The following is a 26880-nucleotide window of genomic DNA, read 5'->3' as shown; positions in this document are numbered from 1 at the left end:
GACCTCTCCCTATTTATCCTCCCCTTTCTCTCCCTCTTAGCCTTTATCAACAATTCTCTGCTTCAGTGAGCTGTTTTTGTAGCTCCCACATGAGTGTGAACATGAGGTATTTCCCTTTCTGTGCCTGACTTTCCATTAAGTGAGTCCTAATTTTCAACTCTTCTGACATTATAGAACAAAACAGAAACATCAACAAAAAGATACCTGCAAGTATCTAGACAAAAAGTAACCCAAAGGCAGTTGTGAAATGGCCCACACCTGCATGCAATGTTCAGTCTCCAACGCTGCGAGTGCCACCCATGGAGGCATGCGCTGGCTCTAGATCACCAAGACAAGCACTTCCACCAGCATGCTTTACAGAGATGGCACTGGGAACTTCAAACTCATCCCACTCAAAGACACAGTGCCCACTCATGTTTTCCCAAACTTCATAAAATAACCATTATGTTCTAATTTCCTCAAGCAGCCATGTACCCTGTGGGTCAAAACTTTAAATGTCCAGGGCAGATATAAGGTAATGCCCCACAATGGCAGACACTCAAGACTCAGGAAGCAAAGGCACAACACTGGAGGCATCGCACTCAGATCATAAAGCTGCCATCTCAAATTTTCCACTCTACTTGCAGGAATATATTTCAACTATCCCCAAATTTAGAACAAAGGGAGTCAGTTAATCTGTCTTTGGAATTTAATATTTGACCAAAATGAGCTGGGCACAGTGGCGCACACCTACGGTCCCAGCTACTCGGGAGGACCCCTTGAGGCCAGGAGACTGAGACAGTAGTGCACTGTGACTGTGCCTATGAAAAGCCACTGACCTCTAGGCTGGGCATCATAGCAAGGCCATGTCCCTTAAAAATGAAAGGGCTTCTCTCAGAAATGGCAGACTTCAAAACCAGACATTAAAAAACAACGGTTGGCCGGGCGCGGTGGCTCATGCCTGTAATCCCAGCATTTTGGGAGGCCAAGGCAGGTGGATGACGAGGTCAGCAGATCGAGACCATCATGACTAACACAGTGAAACCCTGTCTCTACTAAAAATAAAAAAATTAGCCAGGCGTGGTGGCGGGTGCCTGTAGTACCAGCTACTTGGGAGGCTGCGGCAGGAGAATGGCATGAACCCAGGAGGTGGAGCTTACAGTGAGCCGAGATCACGCCACTGCACTCCAGCCTGGGTGACAGAGCAAGACTCCGTAATAAAAAAAAAAAAAAAAAAAGAAAAAGAAAAAGAAAAAATTGTTAAAAAAAAATCACAATAGAACACGCTACCATTACCTGCTATGAGGTTACAAACAGTACAAATAACGTTTCCTCATTCTCTGCATATTAAATGAGTACTCTATCAACCCCTGCATATCTTTTTAAAGCTGTTAAAACAGAAAGCAACAAAAGACACTTCATGGCTGAAATGCTGAAGCACTGACACTAATACAGAGGTGCTGGGAGAAAGAGAAAGGACACTCCATTAAAATGTGGCCAAATGCCTCACTGTGCTCTCAAAACCCAAGGCAGCGCTATCCATGGCCAGTAACCCCAATGCCATAACCAGGTGGCCACACGCACAGAAGGGGACACCAAAACTCACTCAAGTCACCTAACTCTAGCTCCCAAACCCTGTTATCACTGCACCCCCAATCCCACGTGAAGATGCTCCAACCCTGCAGGGCAAGAATCACCCCAGGGCCCATGAGACAGGCAGCCCCACAGAACCAGAATCTGCACTGCCATGGCCACTCCCCATGCCCCCCGAAGTCTGAGCAGAACGAACTAAGAGCTAGTCTCTCCACCTGCTCCCTGCCATGGAGATTTTCAACTCTCAGGGTGCACATTAGAGTTCCTAAAACCACCTCAAAACTCTCAGTGCCATGGTGACAGATGAGGCATTTAGTTTTTGCTATTTAGTTTTCAAAGCTGCTCAGGTGATTGTAATACACAGTTAGGGTGAGACTACGGCTCTGGTAGACATTACTTAATTTTTCCAATGAAATTCTGGTGCATGGCATTCCTTTAAAAGTATGGTCTAGTCTTCTTAAATTCCACCTTTTCCTATGAAAAGGAAGCTCAGATCAGGAAAAACCAAGGCTGTTCTATTTTAGATGCTTTCCGGCCTGGAAGGAGAATCAGAAATACATCACTCTTTCCATCTTTTCTCAAGTTTTGGCTTAGGACACAGGACACACATTAAACAAGGGAGGTAGCAGAGGCAGCAATGTGATACATTTGTGAAAACCATTAAAAACCGTAGCTGTAAAATCCTATGCAAATTACAATATACCAGTTTGCAATGGACAGTGCCTATGCTCTGTGATGGGAGAAGCACTCTGCCCACACAAGCAGAGCCTGGAGCTGTCCTGAGCAAGTCTGAATGCAGACGTGCTGTTTCTGGGGACGGTGGAGCAATAAAAACCGACAGCAAGTCAGTCAGTGAAACCTAAGGCAAGATTTGTTTCTCTGTTCTAGAAACTTCTATTGTAACTCATTTCAGGGAAAACCAAATTTGTTACCTTTTAATTTGTTCACCATTTCACTATAGGAAGTGAAACGTCAAGGCAAGACAAAATCAGAAATGGTGGCTGAGTTTTGTTGGTGTTTTTTTTTTTTTTTTTTTTTTTTTTTTTTTGAGACAGGGTCTCTGTCACCCACCAGGATGGAGTGCAGCACCGTGATCACGGCTCACCACAGCCTCAACCTCCTCGGCTCAGGTGATCCTCCTGCCTCAGCCTCCCAAGTACCTGGGACCACAGGTGCACACCACAACGCCGAGCTAACTTTTCTATCTTTTGTAGAGATGGGATTTCGCCATGCTGCCCAGGCTGGTCTCAAACGATCTGCCTACCTTGGCCTCCCAAAGTGCTGGGGCTACAGACATGAGCCACCATGCCTGGCCTTCTTTTTTTAAAAACAGACACTTTTTCAAGAGAAATGATCAGAAAATATTAGCAACTTGTTCAAAAATTCACTGAAATGTGTACACACACACACACACACACACACACACACACAGCTCATCCCTTCAAAATTCATTCTACTCTGGTCTCCTGCCCTCACCCTTTCCTGTGCACTCACACCACAGTAAGACAGAGATGGGCTCTTGAATCTATTCATAGGCTTTCCCACAGGCGAGACAACAGACCTTTACAAGAGGTAAAAGGAACTGATTTGAAAGTTTTGGATCAGGCTAAAGTGCCCAGCTTTCCACCAAGAACTGCAAAAGACAGCATGGAAGCCCCACTGTGAATAAACCATTCACTGTGAGATCAGGACTGCTCACCTGAGGTCCTGGTCAGAGAAAGTGCCCTTCCGCCCACTATGAACAACCTTTCAATGCCCAGTTTAGCGCTTAAAAAATGCCATAGATAAGTAATGTTAGAAGACTACCACATAATCTCTCTACAAGATAGAAATGTGCTTACCTGGACTAATTCACTTAGCATATCTACATTTCTAAAGATGGTAAACCAGAACTCTGGAATTCCTTTGGGATTTGGCTCTTCAGCTGTTGCTGCTTCTTTTTCTGTTATGACTACTTTATTTTTCATGTCTCCCTAAAAAAAAAAAAAAGATGCAAAATAGGTAACAAAAATACAAATTTACAAATAATGCAGTGGCTTAACGTAGAATATCATTTCTGAATCCTGTACTATCTCCAATCAAAAACCTTTCTTTCAGAGTTTGCATCTCCAGACCACTCACTGGGCCATGCAACACTTTTCAGATGCTTCTGAGGGAAAAAAGCATTCAAGTCATTACATCCACATGGAATTCCATACGATTTCACATCAAAGGCGAAGAAACTAAAGCAATGACAAAGTGCCACCAACTCTGGGAAAGGCCATCCAGTGCTAGCTCTGTGAGGTGCCATCCTGAGACAATCATCATCACAAATGCAGATGCAAAGACTGTACATCAACGTTAAGGAGATGCAATGCAAATACGTAGAACATCTATCACTGGGCAAAAAAGGTCCAGTGCAAGGATAAATAAGTTCACTTGGACTAATAATCTGACCTCTTGTTAAAATTTGTGTGGTGGTAAGTTGAAGTAAAAAAAAAAAAAAAAAAAAAATTTGCTGCAGCAGTATCTGCAGCAAGAAAGTGCTCAGCAGCTTTAAGGAAGTGGCTATAAATGCTGGTTCACAGACACCATGCAAGCATCAGAAAGTGACCAGAAAGGCTACATGGCAAAGTGAAGGGGAGTCAGGCCCCAGGGAAAAGGTAGACCAAGGGAGGTGAAACACAACACTAAATGGAACTATGGGAAATTCTGAATGCCTTGCCAAACGGGACTGTTATTATGAAATGATCTTGCAGGCCTTTTAAATCAGCGAAGGCAGATTTCCCTTGAGCTGTTAGAAACTGATTCACAACTGTATTAATCCACAGCCATGGCTTCAATTAGGCCAGGTTCTACTATTTTAAAAGGATCAAAAACACATATGGCTACCAAAATTACCATATACCTCAAAAAAAAAAAAAAAAAACCTGCAAAAAGTTAGTTATAGGATAAAAGTTACTTGTCTCCCAAACATAAAATCAGGCTGACAAAGTTAATTCATGGTACACTGGGAGTTTTCACAGCACTGGAATGGGACCAGTCACTAAAGGAAGGCTGTGAGCAGGTGACTGATGGCCACACCACAACAATCATACGCAACCAATCCACTGGCTGAGCACCTCTCAGGGGGCATGCTAGTCCGTGCCACTGAGCAGGAAGGGACTCCCCTCACAACTCCCCCAATCTTCCAGTGACTGAGAACACAGGGGCATCTCTTCTTGATCTTTGCTTTCTCTGATGTTTTAATCTTTGTTGGTCTGATCCCTTATTTCAATATGCTCCTGTCCCCAGATAACTGAGGTGGCACTACATCTTACTCCTATCAACTGACAGTACTTATTTCAATATGCTCCTGTCCCCAGATAACTGAGGTGGCACTACATCTTACTCCTATCAACTGACAGTACTGTGTCAGACGCTAGATCCATTATCAGAAAGGAATCTAAACCCAATCTAATGATGCAGCAGCACCTACTGTTAGAAGCACATAAGTTTACTAGTCATTAAAAAATGCTTAACAGTATTAAAACAGAACATGAGTCACATTTTTCTAAAGACTTACAGCCAATTTCTCTTCCTCCTCATTTTCACTGTGCCATTCCGATTCCGCATCTGTTGGTTCAACATCACCGGTGATAAATTCTCTTCTCTACATAAAAATGAGACCTTATTAGAATTATGTTATTAGCTTACTTGGAAACTCAAGAGTTAAATTTATAAATAATGTCTACAAAAAGACTTTGAAAACTGGATATTTTTATAACTTATTTTAAGATTCTAAATTTTAGGGTTCAAAGAAAAGTATTAAATGATTCCCTGGGTAAATCTGGATGTTTTACCTAAAGATGTAAAATAAAGACAGTTCCCGATTTCCAATGGTTCAACTAAAGATTTTTCAACTTCATGATGGTGCAGAAGCCATCACACTTTGGGCACCAATACAGCCACACTGTGTTCCACTCTCTGTGTAGTGTTCAGTACATTACACGAGATACTCAGCACTTTATTATAAAATAGGCTTTGTGGAAGATGATTTTGCTGACTGCAGGCTAACGTAAGTGTTCTGAGCTTGTTTAAGGTAGTCTAGACTAAGCTATGTTTGGTAGGTTAGATGCGTTCTTACCCTAGATGTTGTCAACTTATAATGGGTTTATCGGAACCTAACACCTTCGTAAGTTGAAAACTATCTGTATATTAAATTAACAGAGCCCCCTACCTTGTCAAAGAGAGGCTGGTATAGTGCTGCATACTTTCTTTCCAAGTCATGTACCTCTTCATAGAACTTGGCTTCTATGTGAGCACATCTCACCTGAAGTTGTTTCAATGCATTAATTCTTCTTTTTACTGCTTTAGGTAAACTAAAAAAGGGAGTAAGAAATACAACATCCTCATGCCTGCAAAATAAAGCAGCATGCTTTTCAATTTTATTAAAATAAATTTAGGTTAACATGGAATCAACATCCTTACTATGAACAAGACCTCTTAAAAATTAAGAAAAGGACAAATACCCCAATAGGAAAAAAAGGATACAAGAGGAAGCAGAAAAGATAATTCACGAAAGAAAAAACACAAATTGTCAAACATAAAGATTCAATCTCATAAAATATCCAAAAGAAAGAAAACATTTAAGAACACTCATCTTTTCCTTACCAAATTGGCAATTAAAAACCAAAACAAAACACCTAGGTTTTACGAGGCTAAGAGCCAAGAAGCCCTCTAACTGACTCATCTTTCTGAAGGGCAGAAATATTGAAAATGTTCTTCGGACCCAGTAATTCCACTTCTAAGAATTTATCCTTAAGGCTGGGAGCAGTGGCTCATGCCTGTAATCCCACCACTCTGGGAGGCCAAGGTGGAAGGATTGCTTGAGGGCAGGACTCCAAGACCAGCCTGAGCAATATAGCAAGACCTCTCTCTACAAAAATTTTTAAAAATTAGCCAGGCATGATGGTGTGCGCCTGTAGTCCCAACTACTTAGGAGGCTGAGGTGGGAGGATCACTTGAGTCTGCGAGGTCAAGGCAGCAGGGAGCTACGACTGCGCTACTGCACTCCAGCCTGGGAAACAGAACGAGACCCTATCTTACCAAAAGGAAAAAAAAATTTATCCTAATCAAGTATTTATGCTGGAGTGTCCATCGATAGATCTGCACAAGTGAAAAAGTGGGCAATGCAAGTTCAACAGCATTCAAATATGGCCTATTCATAATCACACTGTCCAGGAATATTTAGTGCCACGTGGGAGTCCACACTTGTTAACACACTGGAGGAAAAAATCTGAGAAACACAGACCACAGGCAACACAACTTTGTCCTTGAGAGAGGTCAACTATGAGTTTACCTTTCAATTCTGTTCTATGTTTTAAAAAATAGTTTGTATGTATAACTTTTATAAATCAGAAGAAAAATCCTTGTGTTTAACCCATCAAAACTATTTGTTTAAAACGAAGCCCCTGGTCACAATCACGTGGACTGAACAGCAGATTCCTGGCCCCATCATAGACCCAAATAATCTACCTGGGGCAGGGCCCTGGGTCCTGCATCTTGAATACTCATTCACACAATCAGAGTCCTCAAGTCTAAGCACTTGACTTACCCTCCAACAAGAGACAGTACAGAGCAGTAGGCAAGTCACACACACATATCACTGGTCTGGGAGGTATTAAAACAACTGCCTTGCATCCCAAAGGACCACTCTCCTGGGTGAAATATAACCACAGCTACCTCAAGCTAAAGGTCCTTAGTTTAAGCAAAGACTCTCAAATAATGCTTAACATTCTAGAACTACTGCTAGTAGTAGATGAGAACAAGGGAAAAGCAGAAAGAATTTAACAAAATGGTAGACTCCCACTGCCATTTGTACCTCTTTTCTGCACTGATCATTCATTCATTTATTGTGACAGGATCTCACTCTGTTGCCCAAGCTGCAGTGCAGTGGTGCGATCTCAGCTCACTGTAGCCTCAACTTTCTGGGCTCAAATGATCCTCCCACCTCAGCATCCCGAGTAGTTGGACTACAGGGGCACATCCCCATGCCCAGCTAATTTTTTTGCATCCTGGAGAGATGCGGTTTGACCGTGTTGCCCAGGCTGGTCTCGAACTCCTGAGCTCAAGCAATCTGCCTGCCTCGGCCTCCCAAAGTGCTAGGATTACAGGTGTGAGCTACCATGCCTGGCTAATTATACAATTTTAAATTAGTTTAATTTTTGAAGCTTTCCAACTCTGACAAAGGATTTTTTTTTTAAATTATACTTTAAGTTTTAGGGTACAAGTGCACAACGTGCAGGTTTGTTACATATGTATACATGTGCCATGCTGGTGTGCTGCACCCATTAACTCATCATTTAGACAAAAGATGTTAAACAAACTGGACCCTAGTGTGCCCACAACAGTCCTTCAATCATTCATACCAACTACACCCAGCCCTCTGCAGGCACTTTTCCTGCAATATGGCTAATATGGAACCACTTCTAGTCCCACATAAACTTGTTCCCACTCAAGCAGTTCCTCTCACAGAATGCCACCCCACCAACCCAGTTTCTAAAGCGAGAAAACTAGAAACCATTACTCATTCTCAATTCTTGCCACTCCCACTCAGTATCACTCCATCCCATCAATCTAGTCTGCAAAAAAAATAACATCAAAACACCTTGCCCACTAAGTAACCCCTGAGAAGCTTCTAAATGGGCAAAGCAAACTCTGAATGTCACCTTCTAGGCCAGGCGCAGTGGCTCATGCCTGTAATCCCAGCACTTTGGGAGGCTGAAGTGGGCAGATCACCTGAGGTCAGGAGTTGGAGATCGGCCTGGCCAACACGGCAAATCCGTCTCTACTAAAAATACAAAAAAAAAAAAAAAAAACAAAAAACAAAAAAAAAACGTGTAGCAAATCACCATGGCACATGTATACCTATGTAACAAACCTGCACGCTCAGCACATCTACTCCAGAACGTAAAGTAAAACTACAAAAAACTAGCTGGGCATGGTGGCGCACACCTGTAATTCCAGCTACTCGGGAGGCTGAGGCAGGAGAATCACCTGAACCTGGGAGGCAGAAGTTGCACTCCAGCCTGGATGACAGAGCAAGACTCTGTCTCAAAAAATAAAAATAAAAAATAAATGTCCCCTTCTTCTCATAATAGCCCTGGCAGTCCTGACTGGGGAAACCAGTCGGAAGGTGGGGCCTCCTGGGAGACCAAGCCCTGACCCAATTATAGATGGAAGCCCAGTAACAGCTCATCCCTTAAAAAAAAAAAAAAAAAAAAAGAAATTGCCATGCATGGTGGTACATGCCTATAGTTCCAGCTACTCTGGTGGCTGAAGTAGAAGGATTACTTGAGCTCAGGAGTTCAAGGTTACAATGAGCTATTACATGCCACTGCACTCCAGCCTAGACAACAAAGTGAGACTCCAACTCAAAAACCAAAAATTCCTTCCAGAAGTAAGACACGGAGGTCCTGACAAGAGCCATCCTAGGATTCTAGGATCACCATCCTTATCATTTTCATAGTGCAATACATCTAGGACATAGGCCTCTCGTAAGAAAGCAAAGGTGTCAGCCAGGCACAGTGGCTCACCCGTTATCCCAGCATTTTGAGAGGCTGAGGCGGGAGAACCGATTGAGCCCATGAGTTCAAAACCAGCCTAGGCAATATAGCGAGACCCCATCCTTTTTTTTTTTTTTTTTTTTTTTTAAAGACAGTCTCACTGTCACCCAGGCTGGAGGGTAATGAAAACTCACAGGCATGCGGCACTATGCCCAGTTTTTTTTTTTTAAGGTGTTGGTGTCACAGGCTTATGTGGATAAGTCAGGAAGGAGTGATTCTCTTAGTTTAACTTAGGAGCCACCAGCTGTCCTCTCCAACTCGGATGATCTGTGAAATCCTCTAGCCCTCCACAGGATGGCACTGTGCACTTCCTATCAGAACTGACAGGTCACTCTACTCCATCCACCAGGCAAACTCTGAGCCTAAGCACCAGGTAGGATCACTCCTCTCGTATCCCAGTGCCTGTCTCTCACAGACAATGTCTTGGAATGAAAAAAACATTTATTCCTGTTCTGAGGAACTGAAAAATGGTTTTTCCTTTATTGTCCTTTTGTTTCTCCAAATTGCATGAGACCCTATTCACAGCACACTTACGTTTCGATGTAGCTGGAAGGGGTGTGAGGGACATTGTCAAGTCGCTCCTGTAAAGCTGCCAAAACTCGAGGATTCTGCATCACCTGATCTGTGAGCTTTTCTATGAAGAGTTAAGACCAAACATATTTAAAATATGCCCACCACACACAATAGCCAAGAGTCAAAAATTAGTAACATCTACTTAGCTTTGCCTAGGTTTACATCTACTAATTTCTAAATACATATACCAGTGACTTCTTAAACATGTCTTGAAAATAATTAAAATTTTAAGAGGATTTAACACTCTGGGTTAATCACCTGATGGGTAGTTACAAATTTACTGAATAAATACCTAGCGAGTCCTGGCTCTCACCAGGACTGTGGCTGTTTAAGCCCCAGGCTTAAACAACTGAGGACATCATTAACGTAAGTTCACGTGGTCTACCCCCAAGTCCCATGGTGGTGTCCAGAAGCCAAGAACAGAGATGAGATCAGTTCCTCAAAGTAAAAGAGCATCCACTAGCTCCCCTGCTCACTGTGGTGCCATAGACTTCACTAGCTCCCTGCCAGCACTGTTCCCTAAGTTTTCTTTGCATGTGCTACTTGCCTCTGCCTTGAATGTCCTTCTGCCCAAACCCACCTCCCTCCAGGAAGCACTTCTGACCATTCCACCCCACTCAGGGCTAACCTACATGTGTAGTGAGCTCACAATACCGAGCTGTCTGTATTTATAAGCCCATTTCCCAATAAACCAATGAATGAGATCCTGAGAAGGTAGTGACTGTCCTTTCACCCAGTTGTGACTAAGAAGTGGCAGACATCTGGCTCATAACACAGACTCTTAACAATCTCCCTCTTAATGACACAATACAGAAATCCAAACCCAGCGCCCTTCCCTTGCTTAGAGCCAGCACATGCCCAAGTATTCTCCCATCCCGAGTATTCTCCCATCCTGAGTATTCTCCCATGATGTGGGTAAGTCAAACACACCAAGCAGGCACTCGATTTTAAACATTTATAATAGAACTGCAAACACAACCACTAACATGAAGCACATGAAGTGTATTTAAGGTACATAATTTGTATATATAAAACTGTGTACACAAGTATAGTATATAAATACTACATGCATATACAAACACATATCAATGGGTGCTAAAACCTCTGTGTGAAAGTTTGCCGAAGAAGAAGAGGATATCTACACGTGCCTGACAGATTGCTTCCAAGGCGAAAGGACCTTGGTAACAGAGAAGTCTGGCAGGCACTGTCTTAATCATCAATCTCAGTGTCCCTGGGCAGGTGCCGAGCCAACATTCTGTGCCTCCAGAAGCAACAACCACTGCATCATGTCACCTGTGTGCCCTTCTTGCCAAAATGTTTACCCTGAATCTCATCAGGAAGAAACGACTGGGCAAATCCAGATTGTGAGCATTCTATAAGACAACAGTGGCCCAAAGCGCTGATGTGTTGATGTATTAATAAAAGATGCAACAGGTAGGGAGATGACTCTAGAACAAAACAAAGCGCATGCTCCTTGAGTAGGTGCTAGATTCAGGCGTGGGGTAAAAATTGCTGAGAAAACCAGGGAAATAGAAGCATGACCGTCTATTACAGAATGGTATTGCTCCGATGTTGTTTCTTGGTAATGACATTGTAGAATTTTTTAGGAAAACAGATATCCACCACTTGCTTTCAAACAGTTTGGAGGGAGTGGGGAGTACAGATATATAGATTTTTTTTTAAATGGTGGAAAAATATCACATCTGCGAATTTATGAACAAAATGACATTCCCAGGATTTGCTTTCCAAAGGAAGGAAAGTAAAGGGTATAGACTTAAAAAAAAAAAAATGGCCAGGAGCAGTGGTCTGTGCCTGTAGCCCCAACTACCTGGGAGGCTGAGGCAGGAAAACTGCTTGAGCCCAGGAGTTCAAGACCAGCCTGGGTAACACAGCAAGGCTCCATCTCAAAAGTAAGAAAAAAGACTGGTCATTTGTTAATCAATACTAAAGCTCAGTGATGGTAGGTACAAGAAGGTAGACTGTACTATTACTCTCTTTACTACTGTAGAGTCTGAATTCCTATAATAAATAAATCTTTTATTAATGAGATACTGATTTTTCATTTTTTTTTTTTTGAACAGTAGATTTCTTTTTTTTTTTTTTTATTTTTTATTTATTTATTTTTTTATTAATTTTTTTTGCATACAAAAACAATAAACATTTTCTAAAAATACATACAAACAAAAAGATGCGTATCAAACATATTAGGAAGGTTGCACATGGGAAGTCGGGGAATAGAAATGGGGGTGGGAGTTAAAATAAATGAGAGAGGGACTTTATATGGATCAGTGATAATAACTCAATCCTCTATTTGACAAAGAAGAGGGAGAAGGAAGAGGAAGAAAAAGAAAGTGGGATAAAGGATCAGAAAGGGAGGAAAATACAAAAAATTAGAGTATGACTCCAGGGTAGACCTGTTTTGTTGTCATTGAGTTGGTTGGTTGGTTTGTCTGTTGTATTCTTCATGTTTCGCCAAGTTGGCCAGACTGGTTTCGAACTCCTAGCCCGAAGTGATCAACCCGCCTCGCCCCCCAGAGTGCCGGGACCACAGGCGTGAGCCACCAGGTCCAGCCCCCACATTGCTTCTGGCCTCCGTGGTAGACCTCCCAGATGGAGCGGCCAGGCAGAGGAGCTCCTCACTTCTACCCAGACACGGGGTGGCCGGGCAGAGGGGCTCCTCACTTCCCAGACGGGGCGGCCAGGCAGAGACGCTCCTCACTTCTTCCCAGACGATAGGTGGCCGGGCAGAGGCGCTCCTCACTTCCCAGACGATGGGTGGTCGGGCAGAGGCGCTCCCCACTTCCCAGACGATGGGTGGCCGGGCAGAGGCGCTCCTCACTTCCCAGACGATGGGCGGCCGGGCAGAGGCGCTCCTCACCTCCCAGACGATGGGTGGCCAGGCAGAGGCACTCCTCACTTCCCAGATGGGGCAGCCGGGCAGAGGCGCTCCTCACCTCCCAGACGATGGGTGGCCGGGCAGAGGCGCTCCTCACCTCCCAGACGATGGGTGGCCGGGCAGAGGCGCTCCTCACCTCCCAGACGGGGCGGCCGGGCAGAGGCGCTCCTCACCTCCCAGACGGGGCGGCCGGGCAGAGGCGCTCCTCACTTCTTCCCGGACGGGGCGGCCGGGCAGAGGCGCTCCTCACTTCTTCCCGACGGGGCGGCCGGGCAGAGGCGCTCCTCACTTCTTCCCGGACGGGGCGGCCGGGCAGAGGCGCTCCTCACTTCTTCCCGGATGGGGCGGCCGGGCAGAGGCGCTCCTCACTTCTTCCCGGACGGGGCGCCCGGGCAGAGGCGCTCCTCATTTCTTCCCGGACGGGGCGGCCAGGCAGAGGCGCTCCTCACTTCCCAGACGGGGCGGCCGGGCAGAGGCGCTCCTCACTTCTTCCCGGACGGGGCGGCCGGGCAGAGGCGCTCCTCACTTCTTCCCGGACGGGGCGGCCGGGCAGAGGCGCTCACTTCTTCCCGGATGGGGCGGCCGGGCAGAGGCGCTCCTCACTTCTTCCCGGACGGGGCGGCCGGGCAGAGGCACTCCTCACTTCCCAGACGATGGGTGGCCGGGCAGAGGCGCTCCTCACTTCCCAGACGGGGCGGCTGGGCAGAGGCGCTCCTCACTTCCCAGACGGTGGGTGGCCGGGCAGAAGCGCTCCTCACTTCCCAGACGGTGGGTGGCCGGGCAGAGGCGCTCCTCACTTCCCAGACGGTGGGTGGCCGGGCAGAGGCGCTCCTCACTTCCCAGACGGTGGGTGGCCGGGCAGAGGCGCTCCTCACTTCCCAGACGGTGGGTGGCCGGGCAGAGGCGCTCCTCACTTCCCAGACGGTGGGTGGCCGGGCAGAGGCGCTCCTCACTTCCCAGACGGTGGGTGGCCGGGCAGAGGCGCTCCTCACTTCCCAGACGGTGGGTGGCCGGGCAGAGGCGCTCCTCACTTCCCAGACGGGGCGGCCGGGCAGAGGCGCTCCTCACTTCCCAGACGGGGCGGCCGGGCAGAGGTGCTCCTCACCTCCCAGACGGGGCGGCCGGGCAGAGGCGCTCCCCACCTTCCAGATGGGGCGGCGGCCGGGCAGGGGCTGCAATCCCAGCACCCTGGCAGGCCAAGGCAGGCGGCCGGGGGGTAGAGGCTGCCGCGAGGCCAGACCACGCCACCGCACTCCAGCCCGGGCAACACCGAGCACTGGGTGAGCGAGACTCCGTCTGTAGTCCCAGTACCTCGGGAGGCTGAGGCGGGCAGAGCACTCGGCGTCAGGAGCTAGCGACCAGCGTGGCCAAGATGGCGAACGCGTGCCTGCATGCAAAGGAGAAAAGGCAGGCAACGGTGGCGCGCGCCGGCAGTCCCAGGCAGTCCGCGGCGCGGGCAGCAGCAAGCCGAGTAGATTGTAGCGCGGGCCAGAGAGGGAAAAGAAAGAAAGAAAGAAAGGAAGGAAGGAAGGAAGGAAGGAAGGCCGGCTGGCCGGCCGGCCTGATTTTTCATTTTAATTACTCTAGCTTTCATAAAACCACTGCAGTACAGGAATCCTTTACTTGCATTAGTAAATGTTTCCAGAGAGAGGAACATTCCCCATACTGGATGCAAACTCTCCATGTGCAGTGAACTGACCTGTGTTACTTGCATTTTTAGCAGCTTCCACGGAATCTGAAGGCACCCCATCTGAAAAACTAAAACAACAGTATGTTTAAAAAGTAGTATTGTAAAGAAAGTTCCAAAGACATAGCATAAATGGACATGTTTCTTATTCAATATATTAAGAGGTATCTCTACAGTGACATCAGATTTGGGCAGAAGACAACTACCCATGTGCATGTTATCTCAGAGGCTGTCCTCTCTGCTATAAAAATATTCTACTACGTAACATCCCCTCTCCTCTCCCAAACATAAAGCCCTACAAAGTTCTTATTTCCAACCTTAGCCAAAGCTTCTTAGCTCTCATTTCTACAGCTTCTTTCCTCAAAAAATCTGCTCCCAGCCCTCACACCAAATCCATCAACCAACGAACACGTTACTGTTTGGTCAGCTGCTCATGTGATCAGAGCAAGGCAGTCTTACCAAGTTAAGACAGTGCCCAAGTGGCTTTGTAAAATTAGCCACAACAAGTGTAAAATGAGCCATGAAACACTTTTTAAAGATGCCTGGACACACCTCCCTCACAAAATAAACATCAAATACTATACACAACTAAAAGTAACCCTCAATCCACAAAACAAAATCTTCCACTTGATCACTGACAACTACAGACCATTGGGAGAGTCTCAAAATTACCTGAATTCACCCCAGGGGTGTTAAAGCATGGAGAGCAAAACAATTGCTTTCCATAAAAGATCTGTAAGTACCAATGTCTGAGGCACTGTTCATGTCTGAAGTAATTTCTTTACGTGCTCAAATACATACACAAGAAATGAGCCATCAGCTAGACTCTGAAATGCATTTAACTTTGATTCTTATATTTATTGAAATATGGCTTGGCTGTTGCTCACCAATTGAATTTTAAACTCCAATAAACAAAGTCCACTTTGGCTTACCTGTGATCTGCCATCTGAATGTTTTTATCCCCTATAAATTAAAAAGAGTTGTAATAATTATATTCATAAACAAAAATATTTGTTCAATATACTTTTTAAACAATGGTTGTCTGTGGGATGGAGTCCACTAGAAGAGACAGGAGGGAACTTTCTAGAGTGATGAAAATGTTCTAGATCTTGACTGAGGTTACCTGAGTATATACATTTGTTAAAGCTCATTAAACTATACACTTCAGATCTGTGCATTTCATCACACACAAACTTTACTCATAAAAAAATTTCTCGGCCTGGCGCAGTGGTTCACGCCTGTAATCCAAGCACTTTGGGAGGCTGAGGTGGGTGGATCACTTGAGGTCAGGAGTTCGAGACTGGCCTGACCAACATGGTGAAACCCCATCTCTACTAAAAATACAAAATTAGCTGAGCGTGGTGGCGCATGCCTGTAATCCCAGCTACTCGGGAGGCTGAGGCAGGAGAATCACTTGAACCCAGGAGGTGGAGGTTGCAGTGAGCTGAGATCGTGCCACTGCACTCCAGCCTGGGCAACAAGAGTGAAACTCCATCTTAAAAAAAAAAAAAAAAAAAAAATTATCTTATTGGCACTAAAATAACCAGACTTCAGAATAACATCAATTCTAATCTGCCTTATTTTTTACATTTGGCAATGCAAACATATATTAATGATAGCACAATTATTTTAGAGTAAGTCAAAGCATTTACTGGTGTTTACACTTTCAAATTAACTTATGGGATTATTTTCTAATTGCATTTGTTTATTCCGTATCTTCCATTACTCCTACACTGAGGATGTACTGCTTGTGTAAAAACCTTGTGTAATATACTCAGTATTATTCCACTTTTAAAGATGATTATTTCTATATTGGTAGAATTAGATGACATCGTAACTGAATATTAAGGGTGTGTTCTAGGGCATTTACTTCTTAAATAGAAGAACTTGATATTAATAAAACTAAAAAAAATTTATCATTTTTTTTGAGACAGGATCTCAGTTACCAAGGCTGCAGTGTAGTGATGCAATCCTGGCTCACTGCAGCCTCAACTTACTGGGCTCAAGCAATCCTCCCATCTCACCTCCTGAGTAGCTGGGACAACAGGCCCAGGCCACCATGCCCAGCTAATTTTATTTTTTTGTAGAGACAGGGGCTGGCTAAGTTGCCCAGGCTGGTCTCAAACTCCTGGCCTCAAGAGATCCTCCCACCTCAGCCTACCAAAGTGTTGGGATTACAGGTGTGAGTCAACATGCCTGGCCTATACAATTTCAAAATCTAATCTAAATGCATTTAAAGTAACAGCTAAATGCATAACTTAAAAAGGTCCTTAAATGTAAAATAATATAGGTGTGGTTATGAAGTTCCTTAAACTCAGATGTGGGAAATACACCTGAGGGCCTCACTAAAGGGTTGTTCCAGCTGAAAACTGGCCAACAATGTTCATTCTTCAGTACCTGAGCAAAGCCCAAACCACTGAATCACATAGCTTTAGGGTAAAACAAACCAACAACAAAAAAACCCCTCTATATTTAACAAAAACAGTTCTAATTATGATCTATGACTGTTCTGTATTTAACTAAACTACTTTTTAAAAATTTTTATTGTTTAGAAATAAAACGCGCTATTTTTAAGATTCAAAATACAACAAATATTACACATTGTCTTTTTCAAAAAACTAAATTATGTTTTAATGAAGAAGATGAAAACCAAAAAGAAAAAAAAAAATGCAGTGGGCACAGTGGTTTATGCCTATAATCTCAGCAATTTGAGAGGCCAAGATAGGCAGATTACCTGAAGCTCAGGAGTTTCAAACCAGCCTGGGCAACATGGGGAAACCTCGTCTCTACAAAAACAAACAAACAAAATTAGCCAGGCATGGTGGTGTGAACCTGTAGTCCCAGCTACTCATGAGGCTGAGGCTGGAGAATCGCTCGAGCACAGGAGGCAGAGATTGCAGTAAGCTGAAATAACACCACTGCACTCCCGCCTGGGAGACAGAGTAAGACTGTCTCAAAACAAAAAGAGAGAAAAAAAAAAAGGAGGCTGGACACAGTGGTTGATACCTCTGGTCCCAGCTACTTGAGAGGCTGAGACAGAAGCAACACTTGAGCCCAGGAGTTGGAGGTCTGGCGGCTGCAGTGAGCTATGACCGCACCACTGAACTCCAGCCTGGACAACAGAGCAAGTACCCTGTCTCAAAAAAAAAAAAAAAAAAAAAAAAAAAAAAAAAAAAGGGCAACAAACCCTACAATGGCTGGCTATGCTCACCACCACGACCACAGCAGCAACCCAAACCCAGTCCTAGTCAATGAAGATTTAAAAACCCTTTAACGGAAGCCAGGCGTGGTGGCTCCCACCTGTAATCCCAGCACTTTTGGAGGCCGAGGTGGGCGGATCACCTGAAGTCGGGAGTTCAAGACCAGCCTGACCAACATGGAGAAACCCGTCTCTACTAAAAATACAAAATTCGCCGGGCATGGTGGCACATGCCTGTAATCCCCGCTACTCAGGAGGCTGAGGCAGGAGAATCGCTTAAACACGGGAGGCAGAGGTTGCCATGAGCCAAGATCACGCCACTGCACTCCAGCCTGGGCAACAAGAGCAAAACTCTGTCTCAAAAACAAACAAAACACCCTTCAATGGTCCCTGTCACCTTCTGCAGAATACACATTCCTACTGATTCAGGCCCTGTCTACCTCCCCACACTCATTCCCACTCACGCTCCTCCACCATGTTTGCTGTAATCACAGTATTCCTGAGGTTAGTTCCCTTCTCACATATTCTAAACGCAAGGTGTGAGACAGTCAGACTTCATAACAATTGTTTAAGGACAACATTCTAAGAGCTAAAACACCATTTACCAGCTGTTAAAGAATGAGGTGTTTTTTTTTCTGTTATATATCTTTGATAATGTCTCTATGAACATCTTGGCTTATATGGCTTCCCACTCCCAGTTATCCTTAATTTATATGGCAATAGCAGGACCGCTACGGTAGCATTTCTGGGTAAAAGAGCATGAATGGATTGATACATGCTGCCAAAATAGTTACACAATAACATCAACTATAATATGGCTACTTAATTGAAGCTCTCCATTGCCTAAGAAATGTATCTCATAGCACCTTCCTTACCCCACACATAACACACTAATTGCTGAAAGAAGCCTACTAACCTGGAAACATCTATCACTGTCAGTTTAATGGACAGATTCTTGTTGTCATCACCCAATCAGTAACACCTCGTAAAGACACATACTTCATTTCCAACACCTCCTATACTAGCAAGGGACCTACATGTCAGGCACTTCATACATTTTATACCAAGAGAAACTCCACTAGGGAGGGACTATCCTCAGTTTATACGAAAAGAAGCTGAGGCTTGAAAAGGTGAGGCGCCAAATCAAAAGTCACACGGCTAGTAAAACATGCATTTGTGTTTCAAACCTGACTCCTTCTAACCTTTCCCTAGTACCAACACCACTTCACTTCTGGCTGTTTCTACTTGCTCATTAAAGATTCTGTTGCTGCTAGGCCGGGCCCGGTGGCTCACACCTGTAATCCCAGCACTTTGGGAGGCCGACGTGGGCAGATCACGACGTGAGGAGTTCAAGACTAGCCTGGTCAAAATGGTAAAACCCCGTCTCTACTAAAAATACAAAAATTAGCTGGGCATGGTGGCACTCGCCTGTAATCCCAGCTACTGGAGAGGCTGAAGTAGGAGAATCGCTTGAACCCAGGAGGTGGAGTTTGCAGTGAGCAGAGATTGCACCACTGCACTCCAGCCTGGGCGACACAGCAAGACTCCGTCTTAAAAAAAAAAAAAAAAAACCTATTGCTGCTACTGGAACAAGTGACAAGCAACAGCTCAGTCAGGGTTGAAATCCTACTGTTCAGCAGCATCTCCAAGAAATCCATTTTGTCTACAAATGGAGTGTGAAAATACTCCCTTTTGATCCTGTTCACCATGCAGCCCCAGAGCCCATAACAGTTCCCGGCATAATAAATATCTGTTGAAAGCATAAACCACCTGCGTTAGGACATGAGCCAAAGAGGTTCACCTTCCCATGGAATGGTACCTGTTCCAACTTAACAGAGTCCATTGATAAAATGATTCACTCAATTTTCATTTAAGTGAAGGCATGTGCTTTTTTAAAGAGACACATAGTCTCACTCGGTTACCCAGGCTAGAGTGCAGTGGCAGGATCATAGCTCACTGCAGTCTCAAACTCCTGGCCTCAAGTGATCCTCCCACCTTAGCCTCTCAAAGTGCTGGGATTATAGGAAAGAGGCACCATGCCCAGCCCGGCATGTGCTGTTTAATACAATTTTTGTTAACAAGATGACAACGCAGTTAAGTTAAACCCAACACAGTATTCTGGAAAAAAAAAAAATTGTTAAATCAAGGATAGAAAAAAAAATAATGAATTTACACAATAAAAAAAAATAATTTTGACTAAAGAACCAACCAACCCAGAACTCAATGCCTAGAACAAGACAGACACACTGAACAGCCTGGTTTCAAATCCTACCCCTATCATAGATCACCTGAAGCTCAGGAGTTTCAGACCAGCCTGGGCAACATGGGGAAACCTCAACAACAACAAAAAAAACAAAATTAGCCAGGTGTGGTGGTATGAACCTGTAGTCCCAGCCACTCAGGAGGCTGAGGCAGGAGAATCGCTCGAGCACAGGAGGCAGAGGTTGCAGTAAGCTGAAATAACACCACTGCACTCTCGCCTGGGAGACAGAGTGAGACTGTCTCAAAACAAAAAGAAAAAAAAAATGAGGCCGGACACAGTGGTCAATGCCTCTAGTCCCAGCTACTTGAGTGGATGAGACAGGAGCAACACTTGAGCCCAGGAGTTGGAGGCCTGGCGGCTGCAGTGAGCTATGACCACGCCACTGAACCCTGGCCTGGACAACAGAGCAAGACCTTGCCTCAAAAAAAAAAAAAAAAAAAAAAAAAGTGGGGGGGCACCAAACCCTACAATGGCTGGCTATGCTCACCACCACCACCACAGCAGCAACCCAAACCCAGCCCTAGTCAGTGAAGATTTAAAACCCTTTAACAGAGGCCAGGGGTGGTGGCTCCCACCTGTAATCCCAGCACTTTGGGAGGCTGAGGCGAGCAGATTATCTGAGGTCGGGAGTTTGAGACCAGCCTGACAAACACGGAGAAACCTGTCTCTACTAAAAATACAAAATTAGCCAGGCATGGTGGCGCATGCCTGTAATCTCAGCTACTCAGGAGGCTGAGGCAGGAGAATCTCTTGAACCCAGGAGGCGGAAGTTGCAGTGAGCCGAGATCTCGCCATTGCACTCCGGCCTGGGCAACAAGAGCAAAACTGTCTCAAAAAACAAACAAACAAACAAAAAACTAACAAACACACTTCAATGGTCCCCCGTCAACTTCTGCAGAATACACATTCCTACCAATTCAGGCCCTGTCTACTTCCCCATACTCATTCCCACACATGCTCTTCTGCATAAACTTCCTCTGGACCTCAGTTTCATCATCCACAAACTAGAAGACAGTGGCTACCTGGGAAACTGTTAATGGAGACAAATTGCCTAGTACATAACAGCAGGCCAGGTTTCTTTCCACTTTTGTAACTGCCATGCATATAGACTACATCTATTCCTTGATATGAAACCAACAAATCAAGTTACTTTAAACACTGCACCCTTTATACAGGTTGAGTATCTCATCTGAAATGCTTGGGACCAGAAGTTTCAGATTTTAGAATATTTGTATAAACATGATCAGGTATCTTGGGGATGTGACCCAAATCTAAACATGAAATTCATTCATGTTTCCTACACATCTTATTCACATAGACTTAAGTTAATTTTATACAATATTTTAAATAATTTTGTGCATGAAACAAAGTTTTAACTGTGATCCATCACATGAAGTCAGGTGTGAAATTTTCCTCTTTTTTTTTTTTTTTTTTTTTTTTTTGAGACAGAGTCTTGCTCTGTCGCCCAGGCTGGAGTGCAGTGGCATGATCTCGGCTCACTGCAAGCTCCGCCTCCCAGGTTCACGCCATTCTCCTGCCTCAGCCTCCTGAGTAGCTGGGACTACAGGCGCCCGCCACCACGCCCGGCTAATTTTTTGTATTTTTAGTAGAGACGGGGTTTCACCGTGGTCTCGATCTCCTGACCTCGTGATCCGCCCGCCTCGGCCTCCCAAAGTGCTGGGATTACAGGCGTGAGCCACCGCGCCCGGCCGAAATTTTCCACTTTTAACATTAATGTCAACACTAACAAAGTTTCAGAATTTGGAGCATTTGATTTTTGATTCTGGGATCAGGAGTGCTCAACCTGTATAAGGAAAGACAATGTAGAGTGGTGGTATTATAAACAAGCTAGAGTTCGGCCGGGCGCGGTGGCTCACACTTGTAATCCCAGCACTTTGGGAGGCCGAGGCGGGCGGATCGCGAGGTCAGGAGATCGAGACCACGGTGAAACCCCATCTGTACTAAAAATACAAAAAAAAAAAAAAAAAAAATTAGCCGGGCGTGGTGGCAGGCGCCTGTAGTCCCAGCTACTCGGAGAGGCTGAGGCAGGAGAATGGCGTGAACCCGGGAGGCGGAACTTGCAGTGAGCCGAGATTGTGCCACTGCACTCCAGCCTGGGCGACAGAGCGAGACTCCGTCTCAAAAAAAAAAATAAAATAAACAAGCTAGAGTTCAGTCAAATTTCAGCACCACAAATTATTTATTTTTGTTTATCAATCCCTATCACCCTTAAAACAGAAAGTTATAAGGAACTATCAAATATACATGTTTGAGGAAAATAAATATCCGTTTGTTTTAAATGTTATGTTCAGTTTAATACTAGTCTTATAAAATCACAGCCCGAAGACTCATCCAGAAGGTTCTCTCACTTTTAAAAGGCAATCAAGGGATCTATACAACCTGGTGACTACAGTTAACAACAATGTATCACATAATTGAAAAATTGCTGAGAGTACATGTTAAGTGTTCTTGTCAGAATCAGTATACCACCTAATGTGAATTAACTTGACTTAGCCATTCCACAATGTATAGTACTTCAAAACATCGCATTATACATCATAAATATAATTTTGTGTTAATAACTAAAAATAAATAAAAGACAATCAAGTTAAATTATGAAAGGGATACCAGGCAAAAGAATGTTGTAAGTTTTCTAAAGTTCAGGTTCCCTCCCAAGGTCAAAAACTTTAACTGTGTCTACAATTCTAAATCTGAACTGGCAAGCAAATTTTCACCCAGTTAATTGGGTCAAGGAAAAAAAAATAAAAGAATTCCCATGATCACACAAATGTTCTTTTATTTATACTAGACACTGTAACAATCCTATTTATGGATTAACTTCCTTATACCCCAAACAACTGTTTTCATATGAAATTTTAAAAGATTTTTGTAACAAAATATAACCTTAAATTCCTAATTTTGAACTGAAAACATCTACTCTATAGCAAGAGTAACTATAAAATTGGGCCATGGCCAGGCACAGTGGCTCATGCCTGTAATCCCAGCACTTTAGGAGACCAAGGCGGGCGGATCACATGAGGTCGGGAGTTGGAGGCCAGCCTGGCCAACATGGTGAAACTCCATCTCCATTAAAAATACAAAAATCAGCTGGGCATGGTGGCACACGCCTGTGGTCCCAGCTACTCAGGAGGCTGAGGCAGGAGAATTGCTTGAACCTGGGGGGCGGAGGTTGTAGTGAGCCAAGATTGCCCCACTAGACTCCAGCCTGGGCGACAGAGCCAGACCCTGTCTCAAAAAAAAAAAAAAAAAAAAAAAAAAAAAAAAAAAAAAAAAGAAAGAAAAAAAATTAGGCCATGTTTGAGAGACAAAGCTAGAGAGTGTGGTCGTACTCCCCAAAACTTTTATATATTTACTCTGTCTTAATAAACTCAAAGGTCCTCAATGTCTTTATGGGAGATAACTGAAGGATTAAAATTAATTCAAATGTAATTAATGTTTTCACAAGACTCCTTATAATTTCCTTACATCCTATAAATCCTACAAAATTAGGGATGGTAATAATTTTTTTTTTTTTTTTTGAGATAGTTTCGCACTTGTTGCCCAGGCTGGAGTGCAGTGGCGCGATCTTGGCTCACTGCAACCTCCACCTCCCGGTTTCTCCTGCCTCAGCCTCCCAAGTCGCTGGAATTACAGGTGCCCACCACCATGCCCAGCTAATTTTTTTTTTTTTTTTTTTTTTTTGTATTTTTAGTAGAGACAGGGTTTCACCACGTTGGCCAGGCTTGGTCTCGAACTCCCGACCTCAGGTGATCCACTTGCCTCAGCCTCCCAAAGTGCTGGGATTACAGGTATGAGCCACCGCACCCGGCCTCTAAGATAAATTTCTAAAGCACAACTGCTTGGCCCACATTCAGTCTGAGGAATGGCAATCCAACATTCTCAATCCAACAGGGAGTCTGACCAGCCATTGGGCACAGGTTCAAATCCTCCAGGAGTACTGGATGTTTTAGATTAGGACATCAGAAGGGACAAAGAAATGATCTGTTCTCAGAAGGAATCAAGATACCCCTGTAGGACACCCCAACATCCCCACCCACAAAACCTGGTGATTATACAAAGCCCTGAGACAGTCCAGATTTCATTTCTATTGCCCAGGCCAGTAGACTCCTGATCCAGTCTATCATTACCACTCTCCAGGAGCAGAAGTTAATCATGTTGTTAAACTTTCCATAATGTTTTGTGCTTTTGTTGTTGTTGTTGTTGTTTTTTGAGGTGGAGTCTCACTCTGTTGCCCAGGCTGGAGAGGGTCTCAAACTCCTGACCCTCAGGTGATCTGCCCACCTCAGCTTCCCAAAGTGCTGTGATTACAGGCATGAGCCACCATGCCAGGGCCATGATAATGTTTAAAAGCAATGAATAGGCTGGACATGGTGGCTCACGCCTGTAATCCCAGCACTTTGAGAGGCCCAGGTGGGCAAACCACCTGAGGTCAGGAGTTCGAGACCAGCCTGACCAATATGGTGAAACCTGTCTCTGCTAAAAAGATACAAAAATTACCCAGGTGTGGTGGTGAGCACCTGTAATCCCAGCTACTTGGGAGGCTGAGACAGGAGAATTGCTTGAACCTGGGAGGTAGAGGCTGCAGTGAGCCGAGATCGTGCCACTGCACTCCAGCCTGGGTATCAGAGCAAGACTCCATCTCAAAAAAAAAAAAGCAATGAATAATACATGTTTGCCCACTGAAGAACAAGTTCCACGAGGGCAGGGACCCTGTCTACTTGCTCAATACAGAAGTCCCAGACCCAGCAATAGACTTGGGATGAGACTGGTTGCCAAGAAATCTTTGCTTAACTCACTGCTACCAAATGACAGCTTGTCTCTGTGTTACCAGTACGCAGCACGCATGGTGTCTGGGACCGCACGCACACATCTCAAGCAGTTTCTGAAGACACAGGGGAGAGACACTGCCTTAGTCATTCATGTTTGGTTACCAGATCTACTGAAATACCTGTCTCCAAACAGCAGCAGACTACCTCTTCAGAGACTTGTGGGGTGCCAAGCCCTGCAGTTTCAAGAAGAAAGTAAAAAATGATTTCCTTTCCTTAACCAAAACACTACATTTTACTTGTGGCGCAGCAGTCTTCACTGCTGCACTCCCATCTCCTCCACCCTTCTTTTCTGGGCAGTTCATTAGTATACAACTCAATGAGGCTAACTTCTTAATCCAGTACATATTAAAAGATCTTGTCATCTTGTCAGTAAGGCACTTCCCTCTCTACCTATTTCAAATTGCAACCACCAAAGTCCCCACTCCTCTCCACTGTTTCTCAAAAGCACCTGCCACCATTTAACTTGTTCGTCTGTCTCCCATAGCACAAACAAGGGCAAAGACTTCTGTTTTATTCAGCGGGAGGCCCCAGTATCTAGAACTGTGCCCAGCACACAGAAGATGCTCATGAATAAGTAAACAGATGCAAATCACTGAAAGCTACTTTTCAGTAACTGAGTAAACAAGTACTATTTTAATTATTATACTTAAAACCTCTGCACATAAAAGTGTACATTCTTTCTACCACAAATTAAACAAATCATCTCATCTTGTTTTTGAACAGGATTTTCCGGATAATGCACAGTTTATTTTTAAAAGTCCCAAGGACATGAAATGAACATACATTTCGTTTTTAACAGTTAACAGGGGATACTCGTAAGAAATTTAAGGCTACACAGCAAGTGGTCAAAATCAAAAAGTAAAGTTCACAAAGTGATCTTTCGTTGTTTTCATACTACAAAAACACAATGCCTCTGTTACTAAATGCAAAATGTAAAGCTCTGGCAAACAAAGTAAAGCAACCCTGTTCTCTCTTAAGACGGCAGGGTGGAAAACCAATGACTGCCAGATGAAAACAAATTTACATCACCACAAACTATTTCTTAAAAATTTCATAGCAGCCAAATACAAAATTATTTACTATCTACCTATTGATAAGAGTTTTCCATTACTATATGCTCAAAGACAAACCTTACAACTATAGTTTCAGGAGGCATAAATTTGCTTACCTCAAGAGGTCCCACAAAAATTCAGCTGAGGCCGGGTAACAGCAGTTTCCTGCAGAGATCAGCTACTTCCTATCACCATAGTGGTCGAAGAATCAAACCAAGTAATATCAGCTTTTTACTCTGGATGCCTAAAACACATTTCCCTTTAAGCAAAAAAGCAAGCATTCCTTAGCTAGCAATCTCAGGCCAAACTCCCAACAAGCTCATCTCTGCTGTCTTATTCAAATATAAACCATCATGGTTTCAAGCAGTAACAGCACCGGCCTATTTCACACACAGCTGACGCCTGTTAGGCCCTCAGGAATTTAAATCACCTTCTTGCCCACAAAGTGTTTTTCTTCCAAAACAAACTGAAAAATATAGGCTCTTTGGCAACATTTTTGGAAGTACAACATAAACTTATCACAATAATTTTTAAACTGCAGACAACTAAAGGGAAGGAAGAAAAGCACTACTATATATACATATATATTTGAGGTCACCTCCTCCTGATGCCAGAGACTATCAACTGCTCAAAAGAAGGAAAACAAAATAAAGATTTCAGTCCCCACACTTAGCTGCGAATAGCTAACAAAGGGAATTAACATGCAGTCAGTAACAAGAGGCTACTAAAAACTCTGACAGGTTAACGGAAAAGTTTTCATTTCAGTTTCAAGTTCAAATTTATACTGTAAAGTGGTAATGAACACATCCCAACCGCAGGTACTTAACCTCCATACAAATAAGAACTACCTCTCATATGGGCAAAAAGATCAAAATTCTACAGAAGAATCTGATGGCTAAACGGCTAATTTGCAAAACACAATGCCCTGTACATTTTGAGGACATCCTAAAATACGTGTAAACTTTTCAGAATTCAGTTTACCAAGGTTATCAAACTTAAAAATGATTAAAATTTATTTGCTACTGCAAAGAATTCAATCAATTTCTCCAATGACTACTCCATATCCATTTTGAAAAACAGTACCGGATTTAAAGCTTACACAACAAAATTCACAAAAGTGTTAAGATACTAACACATACGCACAAATAACTGCAGACATTCAGAAGCAGTAACACTGCTCAACCAGGAAAAAAAAAGACTGC

At 44.1% G+C, this 26880-nt stretch overlaps 1 protein-coding gene across 20 annotated transcripts in view; it reads right to left on the bottom strand.

Annotated features, from left to right (window-relative positions):
- The window catches only part of NAP1L4 (nucleosome assembly protein 1 like 4), a 51019-nt gene that overhangs the window by 21975 nt on the left and 2164 nt on the right, over positions 1 to 26880 (bottom strand). For 6 of the 20 annotated variants that reach the window (XM_063644999.1, XM_063645014.1, XM_063644972.1 and 3 more), the window contains 6 exons: positions 15247 to 15277; positions 14327 to 14385; positions 9693 to 9792; positions 5771 to 5948; positions 5117 to 5203; positions 3414 to 3545 (listed from right to left, as the gene is read on the bottom strand). In XM_063644999.1, coding sequence (XP_063501069.1) covers positions 3414 to 3545; positions 5117 to 5203; positions 5771 to 5948; positions 9693 to 9792; positions 14327 to 14385; positions 15247 to 15260 — 570 coding nt within the window. In that variant the 5' untranslated portion in view covers positions 15261 to 15277. Of the gene's footprint in view, positions 1 to 3413; positions 3546 to 5116; positions 5204 to 5770; positions 5949 to 9692; positions 9793 to 14326; positions 14386 to 15246; positions 15278 to 17048; positions 17077 to 24745; positions 24800 to 25794; positions 25938 to 26880 lie in introns of those variants that run through there. The other 14 variants (XM_063645023.1, XM_063644983.1, XM_063645007.1 and 11 more) reach the window with 5 other exon arrangements.

This window comes from Symphalangus syndactylus, chromosome 1 (genome assembly GCF_028878055.3).
Source record: "Symphalangus syndactylus isolate Jambi chromosome 1, NHGRI_mSymSyn1-v2.1_pri, whole genome shotgun sequence".
Taxonomy (NCBI): Eukaryota; Metazoa; Chordata; class Mammalia; order Primates; family Hylobatidae; genus Symphalangus; species Symphalangus syndactylus.
This window is presented reverse-complemented; position numbering and strand designations above follow the sequence as displayed.